Source organism: Geotrypetes seraphini, chromosome 4 (assembly GCF_902459505.1).
Source record: "Geotrypetes seraphini chromosome 4, aGeoSer1.1, whole genome shotgun sequence".
NCBI classification, from domain to species: domain Eukaryota; kingdom Metazoa; phylum Chordata; class Amphibia; order Gymnophiona; family Dermophiidae; genus Geotrypetes; species Geotrypetes seraphini.
Genome location: NC_047087.1, coordinates 192211410 through 192223513, shown reverse-complemented (window position 1 = coordinate 192223513; position 12104 = coordinate 192211410). Strand labels below are relative to the sequence as shown.

Here is a 12104-nt window from a genome sequence, read left to right as displayed (position 1 = left end):
GTATCATCACCGGTCAAAAACCCTTGAAAAATTTTTTAAATATTTTTCTTGCTTTTGATTAATTTTTAGTGTTTTAAAATATTTTTTCTATTTATATAAATTATTTTTTCTATTTATATAAATATAGTGTATATCTGTTTCATATTTGTATTTTTCTTCTCTGAACAAGTGAGCATATAAATAACCAGCAACTTATTGGTTCAATACCAAAATAATCATCATGCTTATATTTAAATACTAATAAGCACTTATCTTTGATAACCCAAACGGGGGCCCAGTCCGTTTCGCACTGATGGGCTTCTTCAGGGGTAATGAAAAAGGCTTGTTAAATTGCCAGTAGGTTTTCCACTTTGCTCAAAGATCGAGAGAGACTTTCATCAACTCCTCGCCGCAGGAGTTGATGAAAGTCTCTCTCGATCTTTGAGCAAAGTGGAAAACCTACTGGCAATTTAACAAGCCTTTTTCATTACCCCTGAAGAAGCCCATCAGTGCGAAACGGACTGGGCCCCCGTTTGGGTTATCAAAGATAAGTGCTTATTAGTATTTAAATATAAGCATGATGATTATTTTGGTATTGAACCAATAAGTTGCTGGTTATTTATATGCTCACTTGTTCAGAGAAGAAAAATACAAATATGAAACAGATATACACTATATTTATATAAATAGAAAAAATAATTTATATAAATAGAAAAAATATTTTAAAACACTAAAAATTAATCAAAAGCAAGAAAAATATTTAAAAAATTTTTCAAGGGTTTTTGACCGGTGATGATACCTAACCCCGAATTACTTGTGACTTTATTGATCACATTTTAGGGGTATTTTGAGGTCTTTTTTCCCTTGATTTAAATCACGTTATATACATCACTAGTGTTCCATTCATTCTTGTTCCATTATATGCTTATTTGGACACTATTTTGTTTTCCATTCCTTTATTCAGTTAACATGTGCTAATGAACACCTTGGCATCTTCCCAGTTTTTCACAAATTGAATAGGGCTCTGAGAGCCACGGTCAGCTTTTTTTGTTGTCTCGTCCATAGTTGCCAGGTCCGCGGGCACCCAATTGGGCTGCTTTGGAACACTGGTTGCGAGAAATTTTGAGTAGCGGATTTTTGGGCTGGTTTTAGATTTTATGTTTAAATCTATTTTATTAAGCAACAGTAAGTACAACAGCAATAATAACCATGGAATGCATTTTCATCAAACACCCGCGGAGGACTGGACTCTTATGTCCTCCCCGGACCCACCATACCCCCACCCCCAACAAAGACAACCCTACCCCCCCACCCACCCCTCCCCATCCCCCCCCATATACAGAAGACTTGCATGCAGGGAACAGCAGAGACATCTAGAAGCACAGTGTCAGAGACGGAGTCTATTCAAGACCCGGCTACGACTCTCAGGAGGCAAAATGTTCAAATATGGCGTCCAAGTGTGAACAAAGTCTCTGCTCCGGCGTCGGGAAGAACGAGCCAAACGGGCTTCCCAACCCATAAGTTCATGGAGGCGATTCCTCCAATACCAGAATGAAGGTGGTTCAGAAGACAGCCAGCAACACAAGATACATTTCTTCCCCAAAATAAAACATTTACTAAGAAATAATTTTTCATAAGAATTGTACATATACAAGAAGGAAAATTGGGCAAACAGCATAGACTGCACGGAGACTGGCACAGGGGTCCGCAACAAGCCCTGTAAAAAGGAGGCCATCTCCGTCCAGAAGGTCTGAATCCCCTCACAACTCCAGAAACCATGAAAGTAAGAATTCACCTCCACCGAACAGCGGATACATAACTGAGTATCAATACAACCCATATGGTAAGCCTGACTCTGGGAGGCGTAGGCCCTCATGACAGTTCGAAAATGACATTCACGGAGCTCAGCACTATGTACCAAGCCCGCAGTTCGATTCAGGGTTTTGAGCAAGAAATTGTCCCCCAAGTCCCTACCCAAGTCCCGCTGCCATGCCCCCAAAATACCGGGGAAAACCTTAGGCGGGCAAAGAGCCAGAATCCGGCCATGCAAAGCAGATATAGAGACCCTAGTATCAGGATCCGCAGCCAAAAAAGTACAGAGCCGGGTCCCAAAATCCCCCTGCAAGGAAGACCCCTGAAGGGAAGCCACATAGTGACTTAATTGACAATAAGCAAATGGAAGGCCAATCTCAGGGACCCCCCTCCCCACCAGCTCAGCATAAGGTAAGAGAGACCCATCATCCCGCAGAACATGCCGCATCTGCTCCACCCCCCGCGCCCTCCAGCGACCGAACACAGAAGGTCCAACCCCCGGAGGGAAAGCTAAATTCCCCGCCAACAGTAAAAATACACTAGTATGAGAGTCCTGATTCCACAACCGAAGGATTTGATGCCACACTGTCCACAAGGACCGAAACAAAATACTACGCTTACAGGGTCGCGGCAGTTTAGACAACGGGGCATGGAGGAGATACAAGAGATGAACAGGATAGAAATGATCCCGCTCCAGAGAGAGATCCGTATAAAAAGAGGTACCCAACACCCAATCACTAAGATGACGAAGCAAACAGGCCTGGTTATAAACCCTGATGTCAGGCACCCCCAAACCACCCCCGTGGGCAGGCCCCACCAACAGGGACCATTTCAGTTTAGGTCTACGTCCACCCCAACAAAACCGGCTCAATAGGGAGGTAAGAGAGCGAATATCCCTCTGCAACAAAGAAAGGGGAAGAGTCTGAAGAACGTAAAGCCACCTCGGGAATACAACCATACGATATAAATGAATTCTCCCCAACAAAGACAGCGGCAACGCCTGCCATTTGGCTAGCAACAATTTAGTATCCGCCAGGAGTTTATCTATGTTAAGACGGTACAGTTGGGTCACATCCATCGTCAGCCTGATCCCCAGATATCTAAAAGAGGTGTCAGCCCAACGCAGCGGGAAACCATCCCCCCACGTCCGCTGAAGTTGAACCGAGGAAGCCAGCGCCTCAGATTTCGCAAAATTCAAGGCGAAGCCAGAGAAATCTCCGTATTCCCGAAGACTTTCCAACAATACGGGCAAGGAATGCTGCGGGTCCGTTAAAAAGACCAAGAGATCATCTGCAAATGCCGCCATTTTAAAATGTGAATCACCCAGGACCAATCCCCGAATCTCCGCATTTGCCTGAAGCTCCCGAAGTAAAGGATCTAAAGAGAGCACAAAAAGGAGCGGAGACAAGGGGCAGCCCTGGCGAGTCCCCCGGCCAATAGGAAAAAAAACCCGAGCAAGTCCCATTAACTGTAATCCGCGCCTCTGGATCACTATACAGTGCCTGGATTGCACCGAAAAAGAAGGGGCCCAAACCGTACGTCCGCAGCACCGCAAAAAGGTAACCCCACCGCACCTTATCGAAGGCCTTCTCTGCATCAAAACTGATGAGCATGGCGGGGCTACCGTCCTGTCCCACTCGTTCTAGCGCCAACAAGATGCGCCGGATATTCTTAGCCACCGGCCTATCCCGCACAAACCCCACCTGAGATTCGGAGATCACCGACGGCAAAACACGCGCCAGGCGGTTAGCCAAAAGTTTAGCCAAAAGCTTCGCCTCATAATTCAACAATGAGATAGGACGATACGATTCCGGCAAAAGAGGGTCCTTACCAGGCTTCGGGAGAACTGTAATAGACGCTAGATTTACGTAGCGAGGAAGAAAGCCCTTAGCCACACTCAAATTATAAACCTCAGCCAGCACTGGCGCTACGGCCGTCACCAACAACTTATAGAACTCACTCCGAAATCCATCCGGGCCCGGCGCCTTGCCCAACGGACTGACCCCTATCGCCCCCTCCACCTCCTCTGCGGTGATAGGAAGATCCAAAACTGCTGCATCCCGCTGAGATAAACAAGGTAAGTCGAGGCTATCTAGATAAACTTGCCCATCCAAAAACTCAGGGCCTGGATCTGTATACACCTCAGCAAAGAACTCCCGAAATAATTCACATATCTCCTCTGACCGATGATACAGCACCCCAGAGGAACCCCGAAGAGTCGTTATGCTCTCAGGTCCACCCCTCGGACGCGCCAGGCGGGCCAACAATCGACTGCTCTTATTCGCAAACCGAAATAACGAAAACTTAAAGTACTCCCTGGTCCGCAGAGCCCGAAGATGCAACAGTTCATTCAGTTCCTGCTGGACCTCCAAAAGCTGCGCCCGAAGCAGGAAGGAGGGCGCCCTGCCATACTGGCGTCTCAACCCAGTCGCCTTCCGCTCCAAAGCCAATATTTGCCGTTGCTTCCGCTTCGACTCCCTGGCCACATAAGAGATGACATTCCCCCGTAAGACTGCTTTAGCCGTCTCCCAGTAGAGAATGGGATCATCCCGATGCTGATGATTGTTAACTTGAAAATCACGCCAGCACTGTGTCAAAAACTCGTGAAAACGAGTATCCCTATACAGGTAGCAGGGAAACCGCCAGGACCCTCTGTTGCTCAAAGAGTCTCCCCAAGTCCACCGAAATCCCACCCAAGCGTGGTCAGATATTTCAATGGGGCCCATATCAACCCCCATTACCCGTGGAAGCAGCCCGCGAGAAATAAGAAGAAAATCCATTCGTGAAAGCGTCCCGTGCGCCCTGGACAAGTGGGAGTAATCCCTCTCCAACGGGTGTAACACCCGCCACACGTCAAGCAACCCCAAGGTGGATTCCAAAAGTTGACCACCCGTATAAAGCTTGGAGGTCTCTCTACCCGACGAAGCAGAGCGGTCCAGCTTCGGGTCCGGTACCTCATTAAAGTCCCCACCCACCAGCATCGGAACCTCTCCAAACTGTAAGAGACGATTGCGGAGCCCCCTAAAAAACCTGGCCGAAGGATTATTAGGAGCGTAAACATTGCAGAGCAAAAGAGGCCGATTATCAAGTAACACCAAGGCCGCGATGTAACGCCCCTTAGGGTCGCGGAACACCTTCTGGGTGAGTAAACGCAGGCCCTTACGGAACAAAATGATAACACCTCCCTTTCCCCCCACAGCGGGCGCCTCCAAATAGGAACCCACCCACCAGGTACAGAGCTTGGCATGTTCCACAGAGGATAAACGGGTCTCCTGTAAAAAGGCAATAGAGGTTTTAGAACGATTTAAACGCTGCAATATTTTAGAACGCTTAATAGGGGAGTGAATCCCCCCAACATTCCAAGAAGTTAGAGTGTATTCCAGAGTAAACCTCTCATTAGCCCAGTCACAAATGTATTCCAGAGCAATCCACTCAATTGCCTAAGCTCACAAAAAGAAAGAACCAGTAGAGTACCAGAGAAGCGTCCCAGCCACCGCTCCCCCGGCTTCTCACTACCTCTCGCCCCGAGAATCAAGCCATACCCTTGCCTCCAATACAATCCCCTAGCACAAAACCCCTGAGCCCCCCCCAAAACCCCCCCCCCAAAAAGCCCCACCACCGAAACCTTGAAACCCAACGACCCCCCCCAACCTCCCCCCTCCCTACCCCTCCCCACAACCGCCCCTCACCCAATCCACACCCAAGACACCCCAATAAGGGCATCACTTCCAGGAAACCAGTTACACCTCCCCCGGGAACAATGACCAGTACCCCCCGACCCACAAACCCCAAAGTACATCAAATAGGAAAGCAGCCTCCCTCAACCAATCTCCCCAGAACACTCAACCCCCCCCTCCTCCTCCACAGTCGCCACAGCCACACCACCTACCCGCAAACTCCCTCTCCAAGCCAAATCCCCAATGCGCACAGAACCAAAAGGGCCAGAACAGACCCTAACTAACAGAGATCAGGCAGGTCAACCCCCCCTCCTCACACCCCCCGACCAGGCAGACCTGCAAGAAAACATAGAAACCTAATGCAAGGGAGAGGAAAGAGACCCCCAGTCCCAACTCAAACCACAGATCCGGCCCCAGATATGGGACTCCTCAGTCCACAGCCGCTCCCTGCGGCGGTTCTTCAGGCAACATCTCCGTCACAAAACGCTGCGCGGCCTCCAAGGTGTCGAAATAATGGGCTCTACCCAGATGTGTCAACCGCAAGCGAGCCGGGTACTGCAGAGAAAATGCAATGTGGCGCTGGATGAGACGGGTGCATAATGGTGAAAACCTGCGTCTTGCCTGAGAGACCTCCGCTGAGTAGTCCTGGAAGCAAAGTATGGGCTTGTTGTCATACACGAGCTTCTTGCCCTGCCGCAACGCACGCAGGACCTCCATCTTATGGTGATAATTCAGGATCCGGCAAATGACCACCCGGGGTCTATCAGCATTCTCTCTCCGCTGCCCCAAGCGATGCGCCCTCTCCACCCGCAAAGGGCCCGAGGAAGATGATAAAGACAAAGACTCCGGCAACCAGCGTTCCAACAGCGCCCCCAGCTCCACGTCCCGCACCGATTCAGGCAGGCCAACAAATCGAAGGTTATTCCGGCGGGACCTATTCTCCAAATCATCCACCTTGGCACGCAGCGCAGCCAACTCTGAAGTGTGGGCGGACTGCTCCTGAGCAAGCTGCCGTGCATGATCCTCCGTAGCACTCACCCTCTGCTGAGTCTCTTTGACCTCCGACGTGAGGGAGGCAAATCGCTGATCCAGCGTGTCCAGTTTATCAAGGATGCGCTGCAGTTTGTCCCCAATAGAGCTCTTGAGGGCGGCCTGGACCTCCGCCGTAACTGTGGACACCCAAGATGAATGCGGAGCCTCCGGCGAAGGGGGCGCCACGGGGTCCGCCAACCTGGCCTCTGGCAGCTTACTCCGCTCCCGATCCTTCCGGACCGTCTTTGTCGCCATGGCGATCCTACTTTGGCTCCCCGATCTCACCACGCTACCAGGACGCTCCCCGACACAGGGAGAAGCCCGATCCCGGAATCCGGCTTGCGGGGGAAAGCCACTCCACGCTCCGGGGTCAGAGTCTCAGCCACCTGCCCTCCTCCACACCACGCGGCCCCCGGGAGACTCAAGATCCAAACGGCAGGGTTAGAAAGGGGACGGCTGGAGAGATATACAGCACCCCCAGCCAGCTCTCCAGCTCGGGGAGACGAGCGCACCCGAAGACGGGCCTGCAGGGGAAGAGCCGCGGCGCCCCAGCAGAATTGACTCGCGGCCGCACGCCCCCCGCGGCGCCACGTGGCTGCCGGCCGTCTCGGCAAAAGAACGCTGAGGCGCGGAGGAAATTTGTTCCGAGCGGCTCCGCTTCCCTAGCAACCGCTCCGGCGCCGCCGGTGACCCGATTCAGGGGTAAAAGTGCAGGTTATGTGCCGCGCCGAGGGCAGGTGAAGCGGAGCTGTAGCAGAACGCTGTCTACAGCTCCATGTTTCCGCCGGAAGTCTTAGATTTTAGTTCAGTAATTTGGGCTGCATCATGGCACAATTTGTGTTGGACAGGAAGGAGAAGGAAAACTGTGAACTTGTTGGTGGGTGATTTAATGAGATTGATGGTAGGATGGAGTAGTGGGGGAAGGGTTTGAAGGAGAGGTGCAGGATCACATAAAGGGAAGAGAGTGGAAGCAAGAGGGAAGGATGGGAGACCAGTCCTCCCCAGTTCACGATTTGCTGCTCTTGTCGGTTCATGATTTGCTGCTCTTGCCAGATCATGCCTACTTCCTGTTTCCGCAAAGACAGGACCTGGTGGAGAGGAAGGCCCGATACCAGCAAGAGCAGTGAATTGTGAACATTGCCCTGCTGAATGCAGAGTGACAAAGGGAGGGAGGTGAGAGGGACAGAAATGCTGCACCCAACTGGGGAGAGGGAGGGAGGGAGCAAAGACCAGGTAAGGGAGAGGAAAGAAGGGAGGGAAAGGAAGGAAGTAAGAGATGCCAGGCCATGGAGGGGAAGGAAGAGATGGCAGGGCATGGGGGAAGGGAAGGATACAGATGTCAAACCATCAGGAAGGGAGGGAGAGAAAGGAAGGAAAGGAGATGCCAAAGCATGGAGGGAAAGGGAAATATGGAAGGAGATGAGAGGAGAGAGATTCCAGGAGAATCTCGGCGAGAGGGAGAACTAGATGGCCTTGAGCATGCGCAGATGCATGCTTAAGGCCCAGCAGAGGCAGGAACTTCTTCAAGCGGCGCGTCCTGTGTCAGATGGAGGGTAAGTTTGAAGTTGTTTGCGCGGGGAAGGCCTGTGTGCGCAGGGGGGGGAGCGATGCCGGTTCTCGGGGGGGGGGGTGGAGCAGCACCACTGGCTTCGGGGGGGGAGGTGGTGGGGGGGTGGGAACGTATTAAGCGAGTTTCCCATAGTTCCTATGGGAAAACTCGCTTTGATATACGAGTATTTTGGTTTACGAGCATGCTTCTGGAACGAATTATGCTCGTAAACCAAGGTTCCACTGTCTATTATTTTATGCTTTTATTCTGGTCTAATTAACATATATATTACTTTTGCAGCATATTGGTTTGGCGATTGATAATTATAAAAAAAAAAGCATTCTCTAAATTCTAAATCTAATAGATGCTGGCATTGCCATATTAATATAGGGACTTTGAATCATCTGTTATATTTTTGTACATTGATACTTAGTTTCTGGAAGTCAATTTGGGAACAAATAAATCTCATTCTTGGGTCATCTATCCCCATATCCTATGAGGCTGTAATTTGTGGTATGTTACTTCATGTTAAGCCTACTTTAGACAAATATAAAAGTCGCCTTTTCCTGATCATGACAGGAATAGGTGTTCAACTGATCACACATAATTGGAAGAACCATGACGGGATTAATTATACTTTTTAGTGGGTAAATGTGTGTACCACATATAAGTATGAAAGAATGATGGCGGAACGTTTGGGGACTAGTAAGTCCTTTAATGATGTGTCCGTTGACTACTTTGGTTGCATTACAGTAAGGGTCATGTTTCTTCCATTTTCATTAGATTTCTTTCCCCATCCAGGGAGGGTGGGTAGGTGGGGGAAGGGAAATGTACATTGAGGAGTTAAATTATTTAATTATAATATTGAAATCACATCATATGTATTATTGTATTAATAATTAAGATGAGGATGGGAGTACATGATTGTTTAATATAATAATTGTATAGTCATTAGTGCGTTTTATGCAGTATTTATGATTTACCAATTGTATTGCACTATCAAAGTTTGAAAATCAATAAAGATTTAAACACAAAAAAAGCATTCTCTCACATTTCCATGTCTCAGTATCACCTTTCTTGTAAATGACCACCCCCTCAAACCCAACTAATCTGTTCTCTCTGTGCACATCGATGTTTGTGCTTCAATATCAGTATTACTCAATTAAATCATCTATTTAATCCTTGCGTATCACCAGCACCAGCAGAAGCTCATTGAGGCCTACAACCAAGCAAACCTTTTCCTCACACCCACCTTTCTCTTGTCCATTGCTGTTCACCACCAGGCCATTCACTGCTGAAAGAGAAACAGATAAGCACAAGTTACTTGGGGTAAGGATGAAAAAAGTGGCACACAGCCTCTACTATTACAGTAAATAAAATTGATTTCATATGGTTGAGTTTGAGAAAAAGAATTGGAGAGAAAGAAGAATGAGAGAGAGAACTTCTGAGCATGTACTAGCTGATTAGTGCATTCACACCCATTCTCTACCCCAACACGCTACCACCTGAAAAAAATACAAAAGCAAAATTACAGCATAGTTGGCTAACACAGAATGCTTTAGGATGCCCCACATTCATCTATTTTTGCTGCACGGGGCATGCATTAGCATTTAATGTAGCTTGGTAAAAAGGACCTCAAAATGAGGAAAAAAGTCACACAGAAAAGCAAATCTGACCTAGAAACCGGTAGAAAACTTTTTGCTTAGGCAAGAGAATGTTTTTTAGATATACTTTCGGAGTCTGCAATACCTGAGCTCAGAACACTAGGATAAAAACGAGTATTGAAGGAAGGTACTAGACACTCGTCTGATGCATCTTAGAAATTCTGATTAGCCTTGGAAGTTTTTATGATTTGAGCAAACAGCATGTGTGTGTATATGTGGTGTACTGTATATACTCAAATATAAGCCAAGGTAACCCTTTTCCCCAAAAAAGGAGGAAAAAAAGATTGACTCAATTATAAACCAAGATTAGAAATTTGGGTGATTCTGGTGAGCCAGTCTACAAATACTAAACATCCTTGCCATAAGTTTCTGCACATTAAAAAAATATATTTTTATTAGTACAAAACCACACAATGTCTACAATAACAGCAATTTAAACAATATCTGTTCAGATAAACAATCCCTCCCACCATAATCCCCCTATTCCCTACCCCTTATCCCCCCTTCTCCAAGTATTCTGCAATCAATTCACCCTTCCTATACATTTTAGCAACATGTATTCAAATTATCATGCCAATAAAAACTTCTGCATCTAAACAGTCTCAGAGAGAGCAGAATCTACCTAAATATGCATCAGAATGAGCCAGGATTTGATACTGTTGGAGGTTTCCAAGATCATCTCTTCCAACATTCAGACTGTACTTGTACTGTACTAATGCCTTGTGCAGATCCACTCACACATCGTGTACAATGTCCCTGCCTCCATGTGTCTATACATTTCATGCTCAGATAATATCATGGCTGAAAATAAAGAGACTGACTGGGTAAGACAACAAGCTCCAGAGAGTAGACCTACTTTCCAAAAATTTTGCTCAGAGAATTGAAACTCTGAAGAGGGGGAGGTAACCCCCTCTTGGAGCAAGAGTTCACCATCCAGTCATTGCGCAATCGATATAAAAAACAGGTCACTCTCTGAAGTATAAAAAAGCTTGTACATTTGTATGATATGACCAGCTTAAAAACAAAATATATTTTCAATTGTATTAGTAATATTATTTCAATTTGTATAAAAGTATTTTTGCATTCAGGTTGTCACTGGAACAATAGGTAAACCTCACTTAGCTTTTGAGGAGGGGTTCAACAGGGTCCCAACGCGGCCCCGTTTCGGCATCTGCTTCAGGAGACCCCACCAGCTATTGTACGATACTTGCAAAACAGTCAAAAGATACTATCTTTGTAATATCCGTGAAGAGTAATCTGCAATGCAAAGATAAATTTAAGAACACACACGCGATACGTGCACTACATTTCTACTGGTCACGTATCCGTGCTGGCTAGCAAATACTTATAGCTGCTCACTTAGCCTCCTCAAAAGCTAAGTGAGGTTTACCTATTGTTCCAGTGACAACCTGAATGCAAAAATACTTTTTTTACAAATTGAAATAATATTACTAATACAATGTGTAAATGATCATATATGGATGAGGAAGAAAATGGGATGGGACAATGGACTTTCCAAAAAAAAAAAAAAAAAAAAAAGACACAGGATGATGTCAAAATGTTTAATTATGTCCAATCACAAATGGTCAAGGCCCAACTCGGTACTGTGTTTCAGCATCAAGATGTGTCTGCATCAGAGGAAATAGTTAAAATATGACTCAAACAGAATGTCTGATCATCTGAAGCACTTAAAACAACTGCCTGAAAATGACTTTACCCCATATGTCCATCTTTAGTCTTAAAATCAGTTACCCTTAACCAGTTCAAGCCCTGAGGTCTCTTTATAGGTCCAGAAGATTCCAAAGTTTCCACTATATTATAATAATAATAATAATAATAAATGTATTCTTTTATACTGCCATTACCCCAGAGTTCTAGGCGGTTTACACCATAAGAAACTGAACAATCAGCGAAGTACATACATATCATAGGATAAAACCATAATTAAAGGTTAAAAAAGTAATTACAATCTTAAAAAGACCCAATTAAGTGATAAATTTATTGAACAAAGCAGACTTTACTAATTTTCAAAAAGAACAATACGACATGGCTTGATGAAGTCATTCACCGAGCCAACATTGTAGTTTGCCTGCCTGAAACGCTAAACTTATGTGATTAGTTTTTAAAGTAGAAATATCACAAGTTCCCCATTTTGCCTTGACGAACTCTGAGCTTCTCTCATTGACAAAAAGTTATAGGGAAAATTATATTTCTAGACTCTAATTAGTGAAAATTTTCTGCCAAGACAGTCTGTCTTTTCCAGTTTCCATTTGGCATTTGCAGATCAGTTACCTTATCTTTCAGTGCTAAAGAAATCTGCTGCCACCGCCGTTCACTCCAAACAGTAGATTAGCGGTGGTGGCACCACCAATGGGTAAGCATGGTGAGGTG

At 46.4% G+C, this 12104-nt stretch overlaps 1 protein-coding gene across 22 annotated transcripts in view; it reads right to left on the bottom strand.

Annotated features, from left to right (window-relative positions):
- Nucleotides 1-12104, bottom strand: part of SORBS1 (sorbin and SH3 domain containing 1) — a 510557-nt gene that overhangs the window by 299254 nt on the left and 199199 nt on the right. For 21 of the 22 annotated variants that reach the window (XM_033940055.1, XM_033940058.1, XM_033940056.1 and 18 more), the window contains one exon: nt 9302-9343. In XM_033940055.1, the coding sequence (XP_033795946.1) occupies nt 9302-9343 (42 nt within the window). Of the gene's footprint in view, nt 1-9301; nt 9344-10831; nt 10971-12104 lie in introns of all 22 variants that reach the window. The other variant, XM_033940068.1, reaches the window with a different exon arrangement.